The 27,393-nt window shown below is 40.9% G+C and overlaps 1 protein-coding gene across 16 annotated transcripts in view; it reads right to left on the reverse strand.

Annotated features, from left to right (window-relative positions):
- The window catches only part of PARD3 (par-3 family cell polarity regulator), a 629,043-nt gene that overhangs the window by 200,169 nt on the left and 401,481 nt on the right, over window positions 1-27,393 (reverse strand). For 13 of the 16 annotated variants that reach the window (XM_081228686.1, XM_081228701.1, XM_081228699.1 and 10 more), the window contains 2 exons: window positions 22,523-22,750; window positions 7,125-7,356 (listed from right to left, as the gene is read on the reverse strand). In XM_081228686.1, coding sequence (XP_081084812.1) covers window positions 7,125-7,356; window positions 22,523-22,750 — 460 coding nt within the window. Of the gene's footprint in view, window positions 1-2,431; window positions 2,575-7,124; window positions 7,357-22,522; window positions 22,751-27,393 lie in introns of those variants that run through there. The other 3 variants (XM_081228690.1, XM_081228689.1, XM_081228688.1) reach the window with 2 other exon arrangements.

Raw genomic sequence — 27,393 nt, forward strand, 5'->3', positions numbered from 1 at the left:
AGGAGAAAGGAGGAAATGGGACAATGAGGGAGTACTTGGAAGGGGAGGGAGGGTAAGACAGACTTTTCTCTAAGGTGGAGGGTAGGACAGAGATGATGATCCAGGAGGGAAGGGCCAGCATCAGGGTGCAGGAGAGAGAAGAAAGAATTGCTGCAGCAACGTCCCGGCCTAGGTAAGAAAGGATCAGACAGCTTTGGGGGACTGGCCTGAGCTTAAGGCATGGGTGGCTCATCCGTCCTCAAAAGAAAAAAAAAAGTAAGCAGAAAGGTTAACAGGAGACCATAGGTTATTTCACTATGATAGGAAATCCAACCCATCTCTTGTTTCTCAATTGGCCATTATTAAACATAGGCCAGAAGACAACCATCCAACACACACTTAGGTAAGAGGTCACTCCCCCAGTGAATTCTTTAAAAGACTGTTGGAAAGGATCAAACAGTTACTTTTATATAATACTTTGTGGCTTGACAAAAATCCATTGAGGAATAACATGTACTTGATCCACGATATTTAATGTAAAAGATAGAGAGTCTCTAATGGTAACAAAAAACATTCAGAAAGAATATTTCCAATCTATGCTGTGGTAAATGTCATTAGCCAACCTTGTCTTCTAGTGCAGTTTTCAACAGTGTGTGGTATTTATTTACACCGTGTTAGTAAGGAGTGAATAGTCACTAGCCTTCAATTTTCACATCAACTGCAGAAAAAAGATGCCATTTTCTACACAGTCTGGTATTGAAATTGACTTAGCATCTCAGAACTGTCAAAAATTTCTTTTACGAAAAGGTTTGCTTTACCGAGACTATAAAGTAGGTGTCATCCTTGACCCTTGCATTCTGTATTCAGGCTGCGGGTCTCTGGAAAAGCAGCGTTAAAGAATGTCAGAAAAGGTCTTAGCAAGGCCCGGTCGTCACGCTCGGCGCCCCTCAGCTCCCTCTGCAGTCTGTTTCCACGCTGGAGATGTCAGAGGCTCTTTGCTTCAGCTAGAAGAATCCTTGCCAAGGATGCTATCAGCTGCCCTAGGACTCATCTTTGCTAAGAAGTCAGTCTGGCACTTACTTTCCTCTGTTAAAAACGGGAACCTGTTTCCTTTCAAATTAAAAGAAGCATATACTAAGTATCGGATTTACAAATTCAGAACTTATTCCAAGGAAACCTCCCAGTAGGTGTACTTGTATAAAGGACCCATTCTCTGTCCAGGTGACCAACAAGAAAACAAATAAAAATATGCAAAACCATTCTCTTCCAGCTCCTTCTTTCCCATGACAAAGTACTGCTCTTGTGTTTCATTAAGTAGGCCTTATTTTTCTCCACATTTATTTTAACTGCATCCCCTGAATCACCAGCAGGCTGCACTGGATGTCATTCAATTCTGCCAACGAGAAATCGGTCACATTAATCCACAGGGCAGTTGGGCCCGAGGCAAAAATCCACACGTCCTGCTATTTCTGACGTGAGCAAATTGACACTGTTCTGTGTGCTTCCTTCCGGCAGCACCGGAGGGTTCGCTCAGCCGGGGAGGGTGCGAGGGTCGGGCTGCCAACTGCTACCAGGTCAGAGCGGAGGTGAATCCTTCTCACAGGCTCCCATCCCAGTACTGTAATACCACTTATGACATGGTTTTCCTCTTCATCATCACATTTCTCTTTGAGCGGGATGCAATTCTACCATTCTCAGGAAATAGAGCTAACTCTACAGTTTCTCTGAAATCCCAGGGGGCCATGAAGCATGAGGGGGTTGTGGATGAAGGCTTTGCTCTAAAGGAAGGACAGTCTGAGATCCACCTGCACGAGCTTTCACACCTGTGATGACAACACCTGGCAGCTCTTTCCAGGAACGTTTTTATAAAAGAGTGTGCACTCTCACTCCCTGGGGTCCCAGCAACCTCAGGATCATTATTTGCCAACGTCTCTCTACTTTTTCACCCTGGAAGAACTTGCTGGTTCAGCCATCCCTGAGCAAAGATATCTATTTTCTCAGCCCCCCCCACCTCCATTTTTTTGTCTAAACTGTGTAACCCATCAAGGGAAGAACCTTTGCCAAAAAGTCCTCTTCACACTGGCCCATTGGTCCATCGATGGGTGACTATCCCAACCCACACACCTCATCGCCCGCAGACTGTTCCCCTACCTGCCTGTGTCCCCAGCTGCCATGTCGCACAACAAAACCAACCCGGTACATTGCGCACTCTCAAAGCACCCATCCTCACGCCCGATGGGTGTGGGCGGGTGAGTTCTGAATACACCAGCAGTGAGAACTCTGGTTTTCCACTATGAAAATGGGCCAAGAAAAGAGAGGAAAAAACACTTCTCTGCCTTGTCAAGCAGTAAACCCCCAAGCTTGACATCAAGAACAGAAAGTCCCAAAGCGATTATTGTGGGTGTTACGAAACCATCAAAACTGCTGATGTCGTAAACAAAATCTGTCAACAGCCACTAAGAATTCATTGAAAGTAAATTTATTGTTTGTTTTAAAAAAACAAAAACAAAAAACAGAACTGTGCAATATGTGCTTCTCAAGACATTTGGACTCTCGTTTGTTGCTCATCTCTTCTCGGGCTTCAGTTTGGCCAGGCTAAACGAGAAACACGGTACAGACACACGGTTAGTGAGCACAGGTAAGGGAGGCAACCGAGACGCGTGCTTGTTATTCTCTCAAAAGCCTACAAGGTGTGAGCCAAACTATGACATCGAGTTTTAAAATCTCATCGTGTTCACTGCATTCTGAAGACGATTATATTCTAAAAAGGGAAAGACAGCCGTATATCTGATTTCAACCAAACAAGCTTTCACACTAAATTATCCTTTTCCTCGTACAGAACTGAATAAAACCATGCTGTAGGGACCCAGGGAATCATTTTCAATGTAACTGGAGGATTCAGTTTGAACGGTAACAGTGCAACATGGCTTTTGCTTTAGTGGTCCAGGGGGCGACAGGCCCTCGGCCATCATGTGTCGCAGCACCACACAAAGCACCTGAGGCGTGAGTGGGGTCACGTCCAGGAACCTTCCGTTTCAGAGGGCAGGCAATTCCATGACATTCAAAAGAAAACGGTTCTAATTTTTCAGGCAAAGTCGCATCGAATTACACTTATCCAAGGGCTGAAAAAAAGGGGAATACATAATTTTAAATGCTTACTGTCTGAGAATATTGTCCTAAATAAGGGAGTTTATTATCTTATTATTTCATTTTGCAGATGGAAACACACAAAAACACGCTGCTTAGCAATGCTATTGCCTTCCTTTAAACATGGATGCATTTCAAACATTAAACAACAGATCTCTCTCCTTCTACAGCACGGACTCAGTTCCCTCTTCGGTGACAATTTCATACAATTGCAGAATTCTCAGAAATATTTTAGAGTATTAAATTTGAATAGTCATGCATCCGAGAATCAGACATACACAAAGGCTCCACGTTTCAGACCCTCACGCTGCCCTGCACTTTTCACACAGAACGATCACATCAACAAAGTCAAGTTTACCTTTTTAGTAGAGAAACTCAGCCTTCTCAGATCCAAAGCCATTTTAATTAAGGCAATGGGAGCGCCTTAGGGGCAAAAGAAGATGTAGTACATACAAGGAGAAATTCATACAAACACGGGACCCTTTACATTTGCCATTTGATTCCTTGTAGATTTAAATTTGGGATTTAAAACTTGCATTAAGGCAGCTTTTGCACTTCATATACTCCATAATTTATAAATAGAGGAGTGATTCACGTGACTCCCAACATTCTTTCCTAGAGCTGTTTATCAATAATTAAATTGTTTTTGTGACGACCATTCAATGCACGAAGTAGAAAACCATGTCGTCTGTATAGACCAACAAATAAAAATACCGACTCAAGGTGCCGTGGTTTCCTCTGGTACAGTTTTTGAGATATGGTACATCTATGTGGCCCTCATCAAAGGTAAACAAAATCACAGACAACTCACAGGGGTGGGAATAGAGTGTGTGTGTTTTGGGGTCAAGGGGAGAGAGACGGTGGGGAGCAGAACCTGCAAGCCTGTTTTTTGAAGGAAACCATATTATTATTCCCTCAAAAGACTAAAGGGGAAAAGCTCATATGCCTCAAAAGCTACACTCCCAACATCTAATTCCCCTTTCCCTTACCTTCTTCTTTCTGTTATAACTGAACCAAAAAGCAGAAACAAATCATAACAACACCCCCCAACACACACATACACACACACACACACACAGACCCCTGCTTTGTACTTCAGGCCTACGTTGGGCAGCTATACTTGAATCTTCTTACAAAGTGCTCTAAGAAATTATATGCACATACACATTTTGATTAAGGTATTTTAAAGCAACACTGCTAAGGGAATCACATCCTATTCTCCTCAAAAGAACAAAGAGGGAGGAAGAGACTAATTTTTAAATCTTACTATATTCCCCTCTGTTAATTAAAAAAAAAAAAGGAAGCATAAAAGAATCAACCTGCAAGTCTATTAGTCTCAAATAATTAGATCCAGTAGGTATGGAAGGTGGTAAAAAAGGTTTTGAAAAGTCTAACAATGCTTTAAGAGTCTTCTCAAATACTAAGGACATTTCATAATGCTGTGAAGGAGTTAGAGGCAACAGACAACCAAACAAAAAGCTTCTGTTAGTCTAATAAAGGATTCTCAACTTCTTTTCAAGGAGGAATACTCGCAAGCTTCAACCATTTCCCAAAGGGAAACCAGAGAGAAGATGGCCACATTCAAGGCAACTAGACAAGACACTGCAACCTGTTAGGATATCTTTGCATTCTCCATGTGGTGGTATGTGGCTCTCCTGGAAGAAAAAGCCCTGTTTTGTGGAATTCATACACTTCCTGGGGTATAAGTACCCCCAACACGGCTGATTTTAAGCTACCAGCGTGTGGTATCAGCACCATGCCAATACAGTGGGTGTAAATAACCTCAAAAGCAGAGATCATAGTGAAATGTAATAAAATAATTAGGAAGTGATGAGTTTTGAGTTATTAATTACCTTTGATTTTTATAGAACTTATCTAATTTTATTAATGGCTGGGTTTAACAATCAATTGGCAAAATTTCTAAAAATTGAACAATTGACCCTCACAAGCCAACATGGGCTGACTCCGGCAAATTGGTCCCAGAAAAGTGTGGACACCCACGATTTTCTCAGTAGCCATTCTTAAACACTGGGAGACTGTGAGCTCAGGTTTTAGAAAATACCTTCAGCCCCTGCACTTAAACACAGAAGTTGATTTTTAAGAATACTCAGGCCTTTGAAGTTACAAATGGGTCAACTTCTTTATCACAAAGCTGGCTTTCACTATGTATTAGAGGTATAATCTGTAGAATTTGATCTAGAGAAAACATCATACAGTGTTTTACAGAACTTTTAGTAAAAACGGGGCTGGGTTGGGTTGCATTCAGGGTCCCTTTGAAACAATATATATTTCCCCATGGTCCCCACACTCACCACTCCTCTGGCCCCAAAAAGAAAACTCTACCATAAAGCCTCTCTTACTCTGGAGTCCCAAGCTACAGAAAAAATAATGTATAATTAAAATAATGTATAATTTCTAAAATCATGATAAACAATCTAGAAGTTTGCTTACTTTTTTATTCAATAAGAACAGAGCGCTGAACCCATCAGATAAATGTTGGCCGATGAAGGAAACCTACAAGCCATTAGCCTTCAGGAAGACTTCATTGGCGGGGGGGCGGGGGGGGGCGCCGCACCTGGAAGTGAGACTGGGCTCCAAGCGGGATGTGTATATCCTAGGGGAGGTTTCCTCTTACTTCATATTCTCTGATTTAAAGAAAACAGGGGTGCAAATTCCCTCAATGTTAATGGATAGACAACAGCTTTATTTCTGTGCATTATGTAGGTGCCTGATTACGAGCTGTCAGTTTGCATATATAGAGTGAGAAGCTCTCTGCCTAACATAGAAACTGAAGTGGCAGTTAGCTCAATTCCATCCGTAAGTGTTCCTGGACATGGAATATAATGATGAAAGATGATCTGACGGCAAATGCATTCAGGAGGAGCGGTATATGAACAAGAAAAACTCTGGTGTGAAAGGATGCAAATCCCAGTGTTCTGAAGGTGGAAATGCGACCGTATTTAAATTAAAGCTGATACTGCCAGTGGGCCGGGCCCTGTGTGATCTGTGTCTGTAGCCTACTTATTCCATGCACTTGACTTAGCCAGACATCCACAGGACACATCTGGTATGTGTGTAGCCTGCAGGCTGGGCCCGAGTCCTCGCTTCATGGCCTTGACTTATCTATAACTCCCTGAGTTATTGAGGTCAACCTCGGGACCATAAATCAGGAAAATTCTATGAAAATAAAAACTCTTGTTCACATTTTGCAATTAACAAAAAGCTAAAAGGAAGGGATTCATAACGCAGGATAACTACTTTTTGAAGAGTCAAGGGGCTATGCCATCTGTTTTCAATTTTAAACCATCATCTTGATATGTTTAGGGGTTTAATTTATGGAACAATCAAGCAATCTTTATATTTAACATTAAATACCTGAATATTATAAATCACCTCCAATGAACGTTTATGGGAGAGTTTCAGAGCAACTTCTGAACGACTTGTCACTTTTATTGTGCAGCCATGATTTGTAAAAAAATGATATGCTAAGTAATCCTAGAGTATAATTTAGGGGCACAAAAACAACTGTCAGGAAACAGCCAGAGACTGCATTTAATGAAATCTTTACCGACTGAAGTAATAAGTATTACATTAATCAACACAGCTTAATTGAAGCTCTATTTGTAACATTTTTTTTATTAGACTTGTTATTAATGAACCTTTATATGCTATCACTAACTTGGGCTTGATGTTCAACTTCAACAATGAACAATTGTTCACACGCACAAAAGAACAAACACGGCTGTGAGGGCCCTTTGTCTCTGGCCCTCATTCCTCTCCACAGTTATTTACATGGTTGGCAAGATAGCATCTTTCAGGCTCTTTAAAAGGGTCTGAAATAGTTCAAGTGCAATCCTTAAGAAAGTAAAAACACAGCAGCGAAGCCTGGGAACTAGAGAAGAATCTCCACTGACCTCAAAGACAAGGTCATCAAAGCGGTGCTTGCACTGGCCTGGCACTCACACGGGGGCCGGCTGGCCCTGGCTGGCAGCACCTACCTGAACATGTCTCCCAGGCCCCTCAGCTTCCCCTTCTTGGCTTTCATCTTCTCCTTCTCCTTGTCTCTGTCCTTCTTCTTCTCTTTCCCCATTTTCTCCTTCCTCCGATCGGTCTTCTCGCCTCTCTCTTGGTTTCCATTCATCTGTCTCTCCAGAGAGTGGGAAGGCTGGTCGCTGGCTGTGGAGACAGACTCTCTCCCTGATCTTGAACTTTCTTCCGTGTCTTCTTCCACTTGGAAGGAAACAAACACACAAAAAAGATAAGGAACACAGGAAACCAAAGGGACAAAAATAAGGAGGCTGAAGTCGTGTGAGGGTTTTCTTTCCCACATTTCCAACTAGGCCTGCAAAGCTGTTTACTTCTCAGTAGAATTAGAATGAACGCGTGAATTAGACTGAATGCGTGATGTGGATTATTACTATGCACATGTGTACTCCTGCGTGAAGATGATGGGCCAACAGTAAGAGAGTAACGGTAACAGTAATAGTAACAGTAACAGTAATCTGGCTCCTGGGCCGGATGGATTCTCTCGCGTTGATATAGAGCCTGTACTGCTGGGGGGATAAGCAAGCCCTCATCGCACAGCCAAGCCCAAGGGTCCTGTGTACCACATTGGCGAAATGAAGACAAGCAGCCCCTCGCCAAGAGCTTCCTTTCCTCTTGGGTAAGGATGATGTAGCTCCACCCCAGCCCCTGATGAATTTGTTCAATTGCACCACTCCCTAGTAAGCACCCCAATGTCAGCACAGGACTCCTTTCCTCAGCCTCCCAAATACGTATGACCCTTTGTGATTTCTGCATAGAGAAGACTGGATCTTCACAGCCTGTCTAATTTTTCCTTATATTGTCATTAAAAGGCCAACATCATAAGCCAACGCTCCTATATGTTCTAATCCAAAATAATTTTGCATGTCGGTCGACACGACGGCAGGTGAACAGAGGCGGATGGAGACACGGAAGGCATAAATCCACAGCCTCACACTCCTTTGAACTTTGCAGATAAAAGCTCTGCTTAGTGATAACGATGTTCCATCCTTTGAAGCAACACTTAGTAAGCATATGGTCCAAGTGCATACCGCCAACTTTTTGCATTTGAAAGAATGACAAGTAACTAGAGTAGGTTTCTACCTACAAAAGAACTTTAGGAATTTCTATATTAAGAAGCAATAGATGCACACATCAACAGCCATTCTCATAAACCTTTTTCCAGATTAGCTGCCTAAGCTGTTCTTACAAATATATTGATAATAAGAATTATTGGGGTTCCAGATTACCCCTTGAAATCTGAGGTAATTTTCCCCCTGCATCAACAAATAAAGTATGAATCAGTGTTTTTCCGCTTCTTCTAACAGAGAAATATATAAGACAGTTAGAAATCTTTCACAAAGAACGGACCTCTAGATCAAATGAATATATCTTCAAATGAAATACAGTCTTGCCTCTCCACCAGCACTTGAGTTAGCAACACACAAAATCAAGAGTATAATAAGACCAGTTAAAACAATACTAGTATCAATTTATTTACAAAACAGAAACAGACTCACAGACTTGGAAAACAAACTTATGGTTACCAAGAGGGAAAGGCAGGGGGAGGGATAAATCAGGCATTTGGGATTAACATACACACACTACTATATATAAAACATATAATCAGGGCTTCCCTGGTGGCACAGTGGTTAAGGATTTGCCTGCCAATGCAGGGGACACAGGTTCGAGCCCTGGCCCAGGAAGATCCCACATGCGTGGAGCAACGAAGCCCATGCACCACAACTACTGAGCCTGAGCTCTAGAGCCCACAAGCCACAACTGCTGAGCCCACGTGCCACAACTACTGAAGCCCGTGTGCCTAGAGCCCGTGCTCCACAACAAGAGAAGCCAGTGCAATGAGAAGCCCGCGCACCGCAACGAAGAGTAGCCCCCGCTCACCGCGACTAGAGAAAGCCCACGCGCAGCAGCAAAGACCCAACGCAGCCAAAAATAAATAAATAAATAAATTTATAAAATAAAAATAAAACAGATAATCAACAGGGAACATGGAACTCTGCTCAATACTCTGTAATAACCTATACGGGAAAAGAATCTAAAAAAGAATGGATATATGTATATGTATAACTGAATCAACTTGCCATACACCTGAAACTAACACAACATTGTACATCAACTATACTCTAATGTAAAATAAAAATTAAATTAAAAAAACAATCTTAGTATCTTTGTGCTGCTATTAAACCCTCACAGATCATAGAAGATGCTATCAAATGATGGCACAACCATAACCAAGTAATTCAGTTTTTTACAAAGTGCCAATTATTTAACGTAATAACAGAAAAAGTGTAGAATTCTTTTGTTTTCACATTTGATTAAAAATACAAGCCAACATATTTCCCATCCCCGCAGGTCATGACCTGGGTACAGCCAAAGAGTAAAAATACCACTGTGTCTAAATCCGGAAGGTACTTTGGAGGTCATTTAGACCAACTTCTTCCATTTCTTGCTGAGGAAACAGAGAGATCTGGGGCCAGCACATCGCCAGTACAGGGCTCGCTCTACTATTTTATTCTGGTACAATTGTACCTCAGCCAGACCTTCATGCATTTCTTTGATCAACTCTGTGATTGCTCAATTCCACGCTTCATACAGCATGGATGTTGGTCATCTATCATCCAGTCACTCCACGGTCTGCCCAGGAGATCATTCCAGCAGCCAGCACTGCATCTCAGGAAACCCACTGTCAATCCTGTAGTCATTCAGCACCGTGACTTGTAGCTGCTACTGAGGAAATCACTCCAGAAGCTCGATCAAATGTGCACAGGGACTCGAGGACCGGCTCCCAGCCACAGAATGAGCAGAAAGGCTGGCCTCCCTCTGTACTGGGGTATCTAACTGGAAGCCACTCTCCTCTTACAAGAGACAAGGCAGCTTTTTAAAAAGTTGCTTCTTTCCCTCTCTGTCAGTTCATATGGAAAAGGAATTGTGCGGGTTTGTTAGAGAAAGCCAGTTACAGCTTTCAGATGGGCATTGCTAGTGAAAATCCATAGCCTTACAAATAAATGCTGAGTTAAGGCTGTCATTTTTGTGTGGTGCACAGAGAGCAGGGAAAGACTCCTGACCCGGGGGGCTTGCTGTGTAGCCTTTTCAAGGGGAGTTCCCCAAGAAAATGTAAATATAGCTTATGCAGGGTTGGAGCATCTTGTCTGAAAACACCCTTGAACTTGGCTGTGCTCTAACTGATGGTAAACCATGGCTTCCACATTATGGGAAATGGGTGTGGCCTCAACTTTGAGGTAATGGACCAAATCAGGATAAAACAGTTCTCAAAAGTTCCCGGGAACTACAAAACCTAGGTGTGTCTGTTGGTACACTCAAGTTAGATAAATGGATGCTGGTGATTATTCTACAAGTCTCGCAGACAAAACTCCTTTTACCTATCCATCCATAGCGCTTTGTACAAACTTTTATTATTGCACTTCTCATATGATACAATCACAGGTCCGTTTCCCATTCCTTAAACTTCTAAAATGAGGACTGCTGAGCAGACAGCGGCTGCCCGTAAACGGCTGTTCAACTGGAAGACTACTGGTGAGCCTGACTCGTGACTTTATCCCAACCAGACAGACTTTCATCCAACCTCTGTACATCACCATCCTCTAGCTTCAGAACAATGTCTACGCTCCTCCAATGAGCCCTGACAGCACATGCCACACCCCGGTGACAGCAACCCCAGGAAGGCCACTGTGCTTGGTTAAGCTCTTATCAGTTTCTGGTAGAGTTTTATGCTATTATTGTTTGTGCTCTATGTATTATCCGGTGGCTTGCCTGGCCCCCTACAATGTCTGAGACTATAAACAAAATAAAATGAGCTCAATACATGTAAAAGACTTCGTCTTCCACAGGGACCATTATCATAAATCATGAATGGAAAGATCAGTAGCGATTCTGCTAGTTTTCTGCCTAATAGTTTTGGGAGAAGCACATGGGACATATGTCTGCTCTTGGCTCCGTCACAGAATAAAGGCAGAGCCTTCACAACGAACTATATGCTGAAGTCACATTTGTTGCCAGTTCCTTTCATATTCACAATAATTTCCTGGTGTATGTAATACCACTTACTTTCTAAACTGGGTGAAACAGAGAAAATTAGTATTAAGTCATTTATTAACTTCAGGTTTTGTAATCTCGTTTTATAAAATCAAAACTCCTTGCTCAGTTTCCTGCCCCGAGCAAGTGGACTGTTTTACAATCACACTTGCACATTTGAGATTTCTTTATGCTTATTCTGAACATTCTGATTTAGGTAATACACTATCACAGAAACTCTTCTGGGGGTGTACTGATGTAACTAATCCCTTTGAATGCCAACTAATTAAAAATATTTAGCAATATGTGCCTTCATATGCATAAACATAAGATGTTCTTTTAGAGTATTACATTGTGTATGCTTCAAACGCTAAAATTATTTGATAGAGAAAAATAAGAATCTCACTTTACCCCATCCCTATGCAGAATTACTGTGGTTTTTAAAACTTAGTAAATTGGTTACACGTGCTTAATTTTTTAAAAAAAATGTATGTATTCAAGGTCACTGGTAGTCAGATTTTGTTTTCAGTTTTAAAACCAGTCTTTGTACATTTAATACTAGCTTTATAATAAGGTACATAAAATATTTTTATTCTCTTAAACTACAAGAGATATTCAGATAAACAATTTTTCAAGTAAGAAAAGTACTGGTAATATATCACCCGTAAATGGCTTGATCTATTGCGTTCATACAATAAATTACAATGCACGGACTAATCATAAACCTACATTTAGGTAATTGACTATTTTAAATGCTATATAAATTTTACGTTTTTTCTCTTTAATTTTGCTCTTTGCAGATTGTTTGCTTTCCTTCTGCAAATAGTCTGCACAAAGAAAGATGATTACCTCCTTCCAAACAAATGGAAATTTCTATTTTTGACTAACATTTCTGCTCTGTGCATTGCACTATCAGCTACTTTCCCATGTGATTACCTATAAAAACAGATACTTTCAAGTTTCTCTTTTTAAAGAAGGTATAATGTGAAGCTGCTTATTTTTCTTTCAGGCAGCACATTCTATAATTAAGACATACCTAATTACCATGTTTTCAACAGATGCAAATACAGCTCAATTAAAATTCTAGTCCATGCGACAAATTCAGCTACTCAGCTCTGCAAGATATCACGTTAGGACTGGGTCACCAAGAAGTTTGGAAAAGACTGAGCACATACATGGTAATGATTATGTAGAACATGACCTTAGGCGTCAATTGAACCTCAAAGTCCTGTAGCTTCTGCCATAAATAAACACTTTGATCTGGTCATCACACACATTTCATTGTCAACAGTTGACTCTAAGCCACATGGTCTTTTTCTTCCATTGAGAAGCAATACTACTGTTGGGACCGTAATGATCTCCATTGCTTGCTTATCCCAAATCCATTTCTCCATTTCTTCTTCCTAATGAACTCTGATTGTGCTCAGGAACGCAACCCAGCTTCAAGGGGTGAATTCATTACTAAATTTATACCAACCTATGGGCCCCTGCCCCTGTTGATTTATTAGTCCAATGTTATTAGTCCAAGAATGGCCCCATCACCCCGAATGGACATATTCCATGCGTGGGGAGATGGCTCACTCCCTTCAGTTGGATGTGATCAGGAAAGCACGAGGCCTCTGAGCCCTGCAGTTACCTCTGGAGAAGCTGACTTGTGGACAGTGTGGCAGAGGGTCAGAAGGATGGCGGGGCTTTGATAACACCGTTAGGCTGTGGAATCAATAACCCTGGAAGCTACTCAACTCTAGAACCAGTTATGGAGGACAATGTATTTCCTCATGGTTTGAGCTGGTCTGAGCTGGGTTTTCTACTAAATGCAGTGGAAAGCATCCTAACAGGTACGTTATATAAATCAAACTTTAGAGCAGCTGTGGAATAACCACAGTACTATGTATCACAAGTGTAAGACTGAGCAGTTAATGTCACTCTAGGCAGCTTTGACAATGTTACTAGAATTATTTTGTTCAGACTTGTTACTAGTGTTAACTGAATTGGTACAAACATCCGGAGAAATACAAAACAGAAAAATACAAAATGAAAATGACAGCATTACTTCTTATTTGCCAGTAAGCAAGTACTCTTCTCCGAGGGCATAGCTCAAAGAAGTGTTATTAAATATTTGCTGAGTGGACTGAACAAATAGCTCATCATATGAAAACCATCCTTTACTGTTCCCTGTTTAGAAAGAACTACTCTAGGAATTAGGAATATCTAACAACAGAAGCACATATTCTTGAGTAATTTCCAATTTGCTTTGGAAGACAAAGGATTAAACATAATAATTGGACACAGGATTATGCAGTCTTCAGAATCTATCTTCTTAAAATTTCAAATGAGTTAAAATGAGACATTAGTAACTGGAAAATTTCACTAGACTTAGCAAATCCACTGACCACTACCAATTTCTATTGACGAATGTTAGGTAAAATACAATGTAATAAAAATAAATGAGGACTGAACCCCCAGGCACTGCAAATCCTGCATAGGATTTGAGAACATTTTATTATAAATAAATATATATATATACAGATATATTTTTATATATGTATACACATATTATTTTTGTTTCTTATTTTAGTTGAATATTTGACTTTGGAAAAGGAAGAAAAGATGTAAGAAATGAACAGCTAGTGACACAGATGGTACTGAATAATAGGATCTGCTTTTCTGGACCCTGACTTTTAACATTAGAATGATGAGCTTTTGGCAATGGAAAAACTTAGCTTTTTCAGAACGTTTAAAAAAAACACATACACACACAAAGCTGGCAAGAAGAATTAAGAAGCTTTTATACGAAAATGTGGGGGTGGGAGTAACAACTGATATTATGAAGAACAGAGAACATGACAGTGAAAGGAGAAAAAGCCATGAAGGAAGTGGGTGACGTTTATCAGCAGGCTTAGAGAAGGGTTTTCAGCAACTGGAGGAATGTTCAGATAGATGATTCCTAAAACCCACTCTTCTAAAATTAGATTTACTTCATTAAAAAAAAAAAGCCAACCTCTTAGTTTACATTGGGGTAAGGAGTAGAGAGACAAAAACAATAAAACCACACTGCCAAAGAGTTTAAGACTTATTATCAAAAACCACTCTTTACTTCTCCTTCACAGTCTAAAGTTTTCTTTAACGCATACTGCCAAACAAACAGGTAGAATGTTCCTGAAGATCCTGGTAGAATGCCACCTCCACTATCCCCCCCTGCCCAGGAGAACGCTGCAGAACAAATACAATGAGGATCACAGCCTCCATTTTCTGAATGCTTGCAAATTTGCTTTCAGTGTATAATTGATTTTCACATACAAATGATGGTCCACAATAGACACTGTTTCCTGTGCACAGGGGACAATGTATAAAGAAGCTGAACGCTTTCCTTTCAACAGATGCAATGGACTGGCTACACAATGAAAATGGTAGCACTCGTAACCCTGCTGTTGGAACTGCCACTAAGAATTTTATTTTTATCAAGGACTGAATTGGTGTCAAATGTATATTTTAACAATATACAAAAAAATTACGGTGTCAAGGAACGAGTGTCCAGGCCACTACTCTGACTCTTTTAAGTGAAAAAACAAAAACAAAAATAAATAACAACATAAAAATGTGCAAATGTGATGAAACACTGAATGGAGAGCAGTGCTCTGTTTTGCTATTTACTGAGAAATCAAAACAACTGTCCCCTAAAAGCCAGTGTTCTTAACTGCCAGGCCCTACAATCCAAACTGGGAGATCCTCAAAATTTCTTAATGTTAAAAAAATATTTTATATTAAAAAGTCTCAGATACATCTATACACAGATTTTTCTTGAGTTACAATGGGGTTACGGCCTGTTAAACCCAACATAAACTGAAAATACCGTAAGTCAAAAATACACTGAACATGGGCTTCCCTGGTGGCGCAGTGGTTGAGCGTCCGCCTGCCGATGCAGGGGACACGGGTTCGTGCCCCAGTCCGGGAAGATCCCACATGCCGCGGAGCGGCTGGGCCCGTGAGCCATGGCCACTGAGCCTGCGTGTCCGGAGCCTGTGCTCCGCAGCGGGAGAGGCCACAACAGTGAGAGGCCCGCGTACCGCAAAAAAAAAAAATAAAAAAAATAATAATACACCTAACCTACTGAACATCATAGCTTAGCTTCGCCTACCTTAAATGTGCTCAGAACACGGACATTAGCCTAAGTTGGGCTCAGTCATCTAACACAGAGCCTAGGTTATAATAAAGTGTTGAATGTCTCATGTAATTTAGTGAATACAGTACTGAAAGTGGAAACCAGAACAGTTGTCAGCGTATCAGTTGTTTCCCCTTGTGATCACGTGGCTGACTGGGAGCTGCAGCTGCTGCCAGTACCCAGCATCTCCACAGAGGATCTGCATATCACCTGCCCGGGAAAAGATCCAAGTTCAAAGTTAGATGTACGGTTTCCACTGAATGCACGTCACTTTCGAACCATCGTAAAATCCAAAAATCCTAAGCGGAACCACCATACATCGGGGAGCGTCCATCCCCAGTTGGGGCTTTAGAAAGTCAGAGGAAAACTAGATTGCTTGGGAAAAAGTGTCTTGAAGAAGGAAGATGACAGTCCAATGTACACAAGAGGGTAGGGGACAGTCAGGGCAGTGAGAAGATAAGCCTCACAGACAGCACATAGTCTGGGTGAGAACGCACACAGGAGCTTGAAGGACTGTGAGGACAGCGTGATCCCAGAGCTTACTCAGCCAATGTAGAGACAGTCGGACCAGTTAGGAGATCCTAATAGTCACTTCAGATATTAAAAAATGAGGACTGGGGCTAGATTGGGCAGAAGGAGAGAAATGAGGAGATTTCATGGGGGAAAAAATAAGAAAACTCGGTAATGGAGTGACTACACAGTGAGATGATGATTCTAAGTTTCTGAGCCTGGAGGTACTAATAAGAAAAATCACATCATCATCATCCATCTTTACATGTGAGATGCTAAGCATGTAAACACAGTCTCTCCCTTTCCTCTGGTTTTGCCAAGCATTATTACTCACCTGGAATCTTGCATTATGATCACAGAACCAGTCTTGCCACCAATGCTGCGACTTACCATCCCATTCCCAATAAGCCATCCCGTACAACCCTAACAAGCATATTCCTTTACTTGAAATTCTTCAAATGCTCTTTAAGGTCCTTAGTATGGACAAAAATAACGTAAACGAGGCTGTCTGTTATCTGTTCTCTGACTACGTCTTAAACCTCACTCCTCACCATGCCCTCACCCGCAGTGCATACATGAACCTTAACAGGATGACGGAAGTCCAGAGGCGGTCCCGGCTCCCCATATTTCCTACGCACCCACTGAAGACCACTCAAGCAGTATTACTCATCTAAAACAATACCTCTTCTGGGAAGCCTTCTCCTTACTATCTCCCACCCCACTCAACTTCCACATGGGCTGAGTGGGTCCCCCACGGTTTGGTGCCATGGTAACCTGTGCACTACAATGGCCCTTAACTATTAACCACACTGCTTCTCAAGTGTCAGTTTATCCACTGGGTTGAACCACCCACAGCCTCTCAGGAACTTAGAGCTTAGATATCAGATTTTAGGTACTACAACTCATTCATACTCTATAGTAGTTTCAGTGTAATGGCTTATCCCACTCAGAAGTTTGTTGAATATTCTAGAAAACTCACAGGACTGCAAATCAGAAGGCATGCATTCTATGATTTTGTTCCTAAGTACAATCTTGGTCATCTATCTACATACTTTTTCCTTATCAAAAAAATGCTTAGGGACTCCCCTGGCGGCGCAGTGGTTGAGAGTCCGCCTGCCGATGCAGGGGACACGGGTTCGTGCCCTGGTCCGGGAAGATCCCACATGACGCGGAGCGGCTGGGCCCGTGAGCCATGGCCGCTGAGCCTGCGCGTCTGGAGCCTGTGCTCCGCAACGGGAGAGGCCACAATGGTGAGAGGCCCGCATACAGAAGAAAAAAAAAAAAAAAAAAAAAAGCTTAAAATGAGGATTCTATAATTCAAACACTTCAGATGTGACTTTTCATCATACTTTTAGCTTAACTTACTTTCCACCTAGAAAAAGAAATGTAAGGAATAGATAGCTTCGACTATTTCACATGCTTACACCTCTGTTGCATTCAGAAATTTCCTAAAATTAATCAAAGCTCCTTTTCTTAAACTGCAAGTGATACTTAAGTATACAAATTGGCATAAGAGGATAAGACAGGTTATTCTTATTCCCAGCCCTTCAGAACAAATATTTTTTATAGATCAACACCCAATTATCCATTAAGATAGATTAATCAAATGGGAAATCTTTTACAAAGTACTTTGACTTTGAAACCCCTATACTGAATTCTTCCACTACAGATTAACAGTAATCTAGTGGGTTTCTTAAGATAACAACCTAGCTTGCATTTTTCTTGCTCAAAATGTCATGACAAAAGGTGGTTAGAAATGGGGAGGATGCTGAGAGGAGAAAATCTGAGATATTCATACAATATGCTATTTGAAGCTAATAAAATAAAAACTCTCCTGGAAGCTTTCAGATTAGCTGACTTACTAACATAAATTCAGTTTCTTCAAATCTCATATTGCTAACCTAAGTTATGTATCGTTTAGAGCAGTGCTTTTTTTTCTGATCTGTTAAGAGTACTATAAGAAAGTAGGCAAGCTACTCAAAAGCAATCTGTCTCTACGTTTTCAAGGCATACAGTTCTCACATTAAAACTGTAAACTGGATAGATCTTAAAATTGAGAAGTACAATTAATAGGATAGTCTTTGGTTTTGTTGTGTTTCACCTCCTTGACCCGGACAAAAAGCTGTTACTGAATTGATAGTAAGGCTGACAATCTGGCAACTTGTAATAGAGAAAAAAAATGGGACTCTGTATTTTCAAAAATAAAACGAAGCAATGTTATATAGCATCCATGTTCTTGGTTTCACAGAAACAGATTCATTATGGGGGATGTAGGAGCTGCTTGCTGGGAGCCAGGCGGCGAGTGTGATTTGCATAGAAGAGGGAGCAGATTGTAGATGCCCTGACCTGTCAAACACAGGTAGGACCTCGGAGATAATGGGTCCCAGAATACAAAGCTCCATCTTGATCCAGACAGACACACACAACATGGAGAGGCCAGATGGATTAAATGAGAGACAAAAACGCTGGCTTCTGCCATCTCCACAGGAAGCACGTAAGTGTTACAGAAGATGACAGATACCAGATACCACATGGATCCCGCCCCAGTCTCTTGGCCCCCATTGTTGTGTGCATGCCACAATTTCGATGCTGCTGAGAAGAGGCAAGCCTGTTCTGAGCCATGAAAGAGAGTCACCGGGGAGGACCTCGACCCGACTGACAAGAGCAATCAACCAGGCCTCCGCCTAAGCGACTTTCCTGTTAAGTGGGAAAGGGCTGCACGGGACAGAAACAGGCAGCTGGGTGGTACAGGTAATGCCGCCCCCATGTTTCTAGGGTGCACGGATGGCATCCTCACAGGACAGCCATCTAACAAAGACTGTCTGCCCAGACAGGGTCCTCTTACAGAGCACCGCTCAACAGTGACTTGGCATCTTTAATTTAACGGCAGCCATAACTGGGTCCCCTGAGTCCCACCTCCGTACAAGAAAGGCCCTCGTACAAGGCCCTTTCTTGTACGGAGCGTCCCACAGAGCACGAGGACGGCAGGGCCTAGACACGTGGCCGGGGACAGCTCCCATATGGCAAGGATGTCAGGCGAGGCTGCACAGGTGAGGGATGCACAGGCAAGGATGCCGGGCGAGGATGCACAGGTGAGGGATGCACAGGCACGGATGCCCGAGGGAGGAGCACAAGTAGAGGACCAGGAGCATAAGCAGAAACACAAATGCAGACAGTGGAAGAGAGTGTGTGGATCACGCCATGAGAATCCACAGCCTGACTCGGAAAAGGACGGTGTTTAGGGAACTAGAGGAGGAGCTAGCCAAGCGGGCTTCCTTCTCACACCTGTACCTAGTCATACGTAAAGGTGACAGTCTCATGACCACCAGCAGTAACACCAGCCTTGAGAGATTTTTTTTTTTTTTTTTTTAAGAAAAACAAACAGTTTGCTGAGGCACTGGAGGTCTCAGACATGCAGGTCCAGCATGGGACACAAGCAGGAGGAGTGAAATGTCACTGCTGCCCCGAGTGCCACAGCCCGATGCTCGCTGTGTCTGGGTGTGTGTCTCTCACAAACAGTGGGGCTAGTTAAGCAGGAGTCCATTTACTGATGTGACAAGCAGTCACTGACTCCAATGCTTTGCCGAGCTCTGAGCCTGGTTACGCAGGAATAAGACACGGTGGCGTCTTTCTTTGTGGACTTTACAGACAATGAGAGCAGGCAGGCAGGCCTGAGGTCAGTAAGTGAAGGGGGAAACAGAGTCATGCCAAGTTAAAACTGGAAAGAACCTCAGGAATGGAACCATCTACACCGGAGCTTTTCAAACTTTTTCTGGAAAACTGCGAACTTCCTTTTTTTTAGACTGAAAATTGACAAAGAACCACAATGTATGAAAAGTGATTTTAAAAACCCAGGACTGGGAATTCCCTGGTGGTCCAGTGGTTAGGACTTGGCGCTTTCACTGCAGGGGGCTCGGGTTTGATCCCTGGGTAAGATCCCATGAGCCGTGCAGCAACCCCCCCCAAAATATAAGTAAATCAATAAATAACACATGACTGTTGAGGCAACAGCAGGGTGCGGGGGGGCTGGTGACTTTGACAGAGCCCATCCACTCAGGCGCCCATGTGCTTCCCGACTCCCTGAGACCACCGAGGCTCCCCTCTTCACTGGCCGCCGCCACACACAATCTGAGCATTAATGGCCTGGGCGTCCAAAGCTTCAGTTTTACAAGTGAGGGAATTAAAGCTCAAGGATGTTAAGCAACTTGACCCAAATCCCAAATGGGTGAGAAGAATGTGGATGGGATGTAAGTCATCTGGACCCCAGGCTCACATCACCCTACTCACACAGTTTTGACAACCCACACTGCAAACATTTGAAATGTAGAAGAGTTGCCTTTCTCTGGCCATATCCAAAGTTCACCAGACTGGTCTGGAAAAATACATCATAGAGTCAGGACTTTGGGAAAACCCAGCACTTTGTGGTCGCAGGTGCACGTTGTCACAGTGTCTCCCTCAGCTCTCGTCCAGAACTTTCTCTGCCCTGCACAAATCGTAGTTTATTTACTTGGTTTTGTCTTGATGATAGTTGAATACAAAAGTTTTCATATAAAATACTTAAATCTGTTCTTTCCGATTAAAAAAGGAAACTAAGTGTATAGAGGGACAAATTTAGATGTTCACACCAGTGGGAAGCTCTGGAGGCTACAGAATTAAGAACATGCCTGGTACCGATAGCTAGTCCGTCCCCTGTTGCACATTTGAAATAAGTGATATATGTGAGAAAATTGCATTTATGAGGGAATTTAAATAACATTTTAACCAGAACAAGAAAAAAGCTCAGAAGCATAAATTGTGCTTACAAAAACAAATATGGAGGTGCCAAAGCACTGTATCTCTTATTAAATATGCACCCAGGACAGAGGCAAGATCTCTAAGTGATATAGGGTCCCCACCCTAGAAAGGCAGCGCAAGTATACTGGTAAGGCTGGCAAGGAACCACTGATACGCCAGGAAAAACCCAAGAGGGTTGAAAGCTCATATGACTCAGGATCTTGGAGACCAGGATTGGCAGCAAAAATAGGAAATATGTTCTTCATCTGGGAACAATGAGCTGCATATATTTGAAATCACTGGCTGCATGGATTGAACAACTGTCCAGATTTAGACTAAGAAATCTGGGGGGAGAAAGCAGTGATCCTCTCCTAAGCTTTGCTTTGTGTGTTACATTATGGCAGAAATATTCATCTTCCGAAACACATTATATCTGATATGCAAAGATTATATAATTTTGCTTTAAATCTCCTCAGAACGTGATTTTCATTTAAAACTCTCCTTCCCCAGCACAGTCTTCCTTAGGTACGTGTGATCAAAGTGGTTCACCCAAAAGTTAAATTGTAATTGTTTACAATCCACCTAAATGATCTCTGCTTTAACCTTGGGCAGTGGTGTCTCCAGCTTTTCTTCTCCTTTTTTCCCCCCTCTAGCTTTTCTTACAATGGTTAGATGGGTAGAGTCACTTTGAAGTTAGAAAACTAAAATGTGATTTAGTAGATATGAATAGTATAAATTAATCAACAATTTTTTCTATTAGGACTCTAGTCCTTTCTCTTCTAAGTAAATACGCTACTGAGTTTCTTCCTTATGTTTAAATTGAATGGCTATTTTTATACCATAAATATTTAACTACAGTGACAACTCCCTGAAGCATACGTTTGTACGTATTTATACATGTTACTTTTTTCTCAATATACTATGGAAAACACATTGCTCATTCATGGTAACCTTTGACTTTCAATAATCTTGACTTAAAATATTTGGCAATTTGGAAATACACATACACAAATATGTCTTGCTAGCTCAGTTCAAGGAAAGCAAGAGTAATTTATAAAAACAAAACAAAAATATGTTATCAAAATCACAGATGATTACATGTACTCATTTGAGATATATTAAAGACATACTATACAGCAGTGGTTTTCAAATATTTTGGTCTCAGGATACCTTTATACTCCTAAAATTTATTAAGGACTCAAAATTTTATGTGGATTATGTCTATCAATATTTACTAAACTAAAACTGAGAAAGTTTAAAAATACAAATTACTTTATAAAAAATAATAGCTTTCATGTAAACAGAAATTATGGTTTTTACAAAAAAACCCACTGTATTTTCCAAAAACAATTATTGAGAACAATGGCAAATCTCTTTAATATCTAGCTGAAAAGATTCTTCTATCTTCTCTGCATTCAGTCTATTGCAATATCACATGACATGTTGCCTCTAGAAAACCCAATTGTACACCTGTGAGAGAATAAGAGTAAAAAAGGTAAATAACATCTTCTTCTTCTTTTTTTTTTTTTTTTGCGGTACGCAGGCCTCTCACTGTTGTGGCCTCTCCCGCTGCAGAGCACAGGCTCCGGACACGCAGCCTCAGCGGCGATGGCTCACGGGCCCAGCCGCTCCGCGGCATGTGGGATCTTCCCAGACCGGAGCACGAACTTGCGTCCTCTGCATTGGCAGGCGGACTCTCAACCACTGCGCCACCAGGGAAGCCCCATCTTCTTCTTCTTATGAAAATAATTTAGATCTCCTAGATCCCTTTGAAGGGATGCTGGGAACCCCTAGGGTTCCCTGGAGCACACTTTAAGAACTGCTGCTCTATAGAGATGCCTGGCATGGCTACTCTTTCAGACATTGTAAACTTACATGTCTCCATGCCTTCATCGTCGTCATCTGCCACAGGTTTATCATAGGACTTGTCAATGGCAGCTCTGAAGCTTTCATTGCATCCCCTTCCTCGGATTATCCGCGGCCGCGGGCGATGAAAAGGAATGTCCCCATTCAAAGTCACCTCAGCGACTGCTGTCTGCAGACTCTCTAAAGAGCTTGACTTCTTCAGACCCAAGGAAGGCCCCACATCTCTGCTGGGAGAACCTTGGAGGTTTTCAAAAACAAAATCTTAGTTAGAATGAGTGGAGAAAATTACATGTCTGAATATCTACAAATTGTGGAAAATATCAGGCACATAAATTATTTGCTCAACGTCAACTGGAATGTGGGTGGCAAGATATAAAAAGTAAAGTAACAGTAACTAATTTTAACTTTTCCCAAATGTATATTAAAGTAGGTCTATTTTCTCTATTCTCATTAGGAAACACTCTGAGTTATTAGTTTCCATTTTCAGCTTAAAGATGAAATCTTTGTCAAATCATTTGCTCCAAGTTATGTCAACAATATAAAAGAGGCTGAATAACCCAGGAGCTCATTTAAAAAGCAGAATGATGAGAAGGCTAAGGGAAGCAACCAAGAGTAAGCTTCAAAATGTAGCTGAAATCATTGCTTGGCAGTTTAAAGTTATTTACAGTGGAAGTGAAACTTTCACCTCAGTGAGTTTCATCAAGCCTTTTCCTCATCATGGTGCAGGCTCGGACAACTCAGCAAGTAAGAAAAGCACAAGAGACCACGTGTCACCAATACAAACAGGGCACCCTGGCACCAGGCAGAAACCTGATTCTGGAAAATGGTAGTTCTCTTGGAAAAGCAACACAAGATGTGAATAGAAACAAACTATATAAGGGGGAGAGAGAGAGAGAGACAGAGACAGAGAGACAGAGAGAGAGAGAGGAGTAAGGGAGAAAGGACTCAAGAGCTGGATGTGAGTACTTAGATCTCCAGGCCTGCAAAGAGAAACAGGTGATGAACAGAAGGAACAAGACATCACGATTACCCAGAAAATTTCAGTAGGACGGCAGGGGAGAATTCAGAGGATTAAAAATGTGACTCTGGGGACTTCCCTGGTTGTCCAGGGGTTAAGACTCTGCGCTCCCAATGCAGGGGGCCTGGGTTCAATCCCTGGGCGGGGAACTAAGATCCCACATGCTGCAACTAAAAAAAGATCCTGCACGCCACAACGAAGACCCTTGTGCCGCAACGAAGACCCGGTGCAGCCAAATAAATAAATAAATATTTAAAAAAAAAATGTGGCTCTGTGACCTGAGGATCTAGGGCAGGAAGTCCCGAGATGGTAACCGAGCTTTAGAAGGCAATCAAAACAGATTTCTTTAACCAGGTAAGACAACCTCATCCATCACTGCCTGACCTGGCACTCAGAGGTAGATGAATTTAGCGTCTAGATGGTTGAAACGCCAGCAACCACCAGCTGGGCAATCCAGGTTATAGAACTATAAGTTCTATATATAACTATAAGTTCTTCACTTATACTGTTAAAAAGACAGGTGCAGGGCTTCCCTGGTGGTGCAGTGGTTGAGAGTCTGTCTGCCGATGCAGGGGACACGGGTTCGATCCCTGGTTTGGGAAGATCCCACATGCCACAGAGTAACTAAGCCCATGTGTCACAGCTCTTGAGCCTGTGCTCCAGAGCCCGTGAGCCACAGCTGCTGAGCCCACGTGCCACAGTTACTGAAGCCCGAGTGCCTAGAGCCCGTGCTCCACAACAAGGGAAGCCACTGCAATGAGAAGCCTGCACACCGCAACGAAGAGCAGCCCCCACTCGCCGCAACTAGAGAAAGCCCACATGCAGCAACGAAGGTCCAACGCAGCCAAAAAAAAAAACACAAAAAACAAACATAATTTATGTATGAAAAGTTAGCTGAGATTTGACTTAAGATACTCAGAGCACTAAAAGCTCTAATAATTTCAGATATGGCATGAGTATTTATTCAAATAAATGTATATATATTACATGTATATAAATATTGATACATGTATAGATAAATGTATATATGTCTTTATTAAGAAACAAAACACAAGCGAATCAGGGATTAAAAAATGATAGAATTGTAACTAAATAAGCAATAGATATTTTGTAAGCATAATTGGGAGCTTACCTATCTACTCTTTTCTCTAAATTCTTAACACTGTAGTATAACATTTTGGCAAAATGTTGGTAATTATATATGGTGAGTATTGGGTATATGATAGGTTAATAAACTACTGTCTTTATATATGGTTGAAAATTTTCATAACATCTATAATTTGTGCATCTATAACAGGGATCAGCAAACTATGGGCCAAATCTGGAAAATCTGACTGGAACACAGCCATGTCCATTCATTTGCATATCCTCATGGCTTCCCTTCACACTACATCAGAATTAAGTAATTGCTCCAGAGACTGTTTGATCTACAAGATCTACCATATTTACTCCCTGGCTCTTTACAGAAAGAGCTTGCTGACTCTTGATCTATAACTGGATTTCATTCATGCAAGTGGTATGTTTGTCAAAGAAATTTTAACAGAGATTTTGTTAAGTAATAAATTAATAAGATTCCTAAATGAGGATCACTGAGATTCCTAACATCATAAACTTACTATTTAGCAGGAATAAAAACTGAAAATATCTCTCACTATATAAAGTAGGGGCAAGAGAGTAGTTCTATTTACACACAAAAAAATCAATGTCTCTAAATTTTAAATAATTTTTAAATTATTTTAAATAATTTTTAAATTATTTTAAATGTAAAATAATAATTTTTAAATTATTTTAAATTTAAAATAATAACCTGGAGATGGAAACAACCTAAGTGTCCATCATTGGATGAATGGATAAAGAAGATGTGGCACATATATACAATGGAATATTACTCAGCCATAAAAAGAAACGAAATTGAGCTATTTGTAATGAGGTGGATAGACCTAGAGTCTGTCATACAGAGTGAAGTAAGTCAGAAAGAGAAAGACAAATACCGTATGCTAACACATATATATGGAATTTAAGAAAAAAAACATGTCATGAAGAACCTAGGGGTAAAACAGGAATAAAGACACAGACTTACTTGAGAATGGACTTGAGGATATGGGGAGGGGGAAGGGTAAGCTGTGACAAAGCGAGAGAGAGGCATGGACATATATACACTACCAAATGTAATGTAGATAGCTAGTGGGAAGCAGCCGCATAGCACAGGGAGATCAGCTCGGTGTTTTGTGACCACCTGGAAGGGTGGGATAGGGAGGGTGGGAGGGAGGGAGACGCAAGAGGGAAGGGATGTGGGAACAGATGTATATGTATGACTGATTCACTTTGTTATAAAGCAGAAACTAATAAAAAATAAATAAATAAAATAAAAATAAAAATAGTATTTTGAAGCTCCTTATATAAATCGTTTAGGTCATTAGGATACTTTGCTTATTTTTTATATTCAAGGATTAAACTATTGGAAACACAATTCTCTTATTCCTGTTCCCTCTTTTCTTGCAGAAAGTAAATTTACCCCCGAAATATCATAGAAGATTCCTAAATCCAGGAATACAGGGGAAAATCATAATCATACTATTTTCCTTAGGTCTATTTTTCTACTCTTACCTACTAATACCTCTCTCACCAAAAAAAAGGAGAGGATGTCTTTTGCAAGGGCAAAGGGAAATGGAATTCAATTTTCATTATGAAAGGCTTACAGCTAGACAGATGATCTACAATAAAATGCCACTCTGACTCTACCAAAAACCTTTGGACTAAACTGTAAAATCATGATAATCTTAGCAATTCAAGTGAAGTGAAGAAAGAAAAATAACTGAAAATCTGTCCACTGTCTAATACTGGAGGATGGGAAGGATTCAGTGTAGATATTTTATTCATTGTAGATTTAAAAGCAATAGACCAGAAAGTACTTTGATGTCTATGTAATAATTTTTTGTCCCAAGTTTTTCCAATTTAATTCAGTAGGATAGATCGCACTTAGTATTTTATAAATGCTTTTTATCTAGGATCTAACTAACATTCTAAGGCACTATGAAAGAAGATGGTTCAATTAGATGATAAAAATCTGCCTTCTCTCCATGAAAGTTATTTAATGTTTTCAGTTGAAATCTGGATATTATTATTTTTTAATCATAATAAATTTTTCTTTTCCTGTTAGTGAGTTGGTTAAATTAACTATTTTCCTTACTTTGCCTAATTGGCATATTATATAAAGTCATGTTCTTTAATCTGAGCAGCTCAATTTGTTTTTTATAAACATTAACTTGAACAGGGGTTACTTCTTGAAAAGTACTGAATACCATTAACTCCAAAAATGAATTACTAATTTACATATGTAAACTATCAAATAATGTTTTTCTTTAGCCCTGCTTCAAAATTCCAATGAATGTTATGTTTGATAAAAGAAATAACTACTTAATAAGGGCTGAGGCTATTGTTAATTGCCCTGCACTACAGTTAGTCCAATGATTTATTGGATGTAGTTTTTATAATCTATCTTTACAGAATGTGAAAACTCCAACCATGTCCACAATTATCTTTACATATGTATGTGGGATACACATTTTTCAAGGAGCCTAAAACTAATTACTACTGCAGGTTAAAAAGGTGAATTGAAGCTAATTAGTGCTAAGTGGTGTAACTACATCATACTGGAGCTAGAATAATTAAAACTCTATTCCAAACTTATAATAATAAATCAAAATGCTCAATTGTACAAAGCACATGACTTTAATTACACATAAAGACTTTCCTCTGATTATTGTCATAAAATAACATATAAAATCTACTATCATGTAAAACCCAGTTCAAAATAATCCATTGATTCTACAGAATGATTTAGGCAGCATCTTAGAAGCAA

The sequence above is a fragment of the Mesoplodon bidens genome (assembly GCF_964165515.1).
Source record: "Mesoplodon bidens genome assembly, chromosome: 3".
Taxonomy (NCBI): Eukaryota; Metazoa; Chordata; class Mammalia; order Artiodactyla; family Ziphiidae; genus Mesoplodon; species Mesoplodon bidens.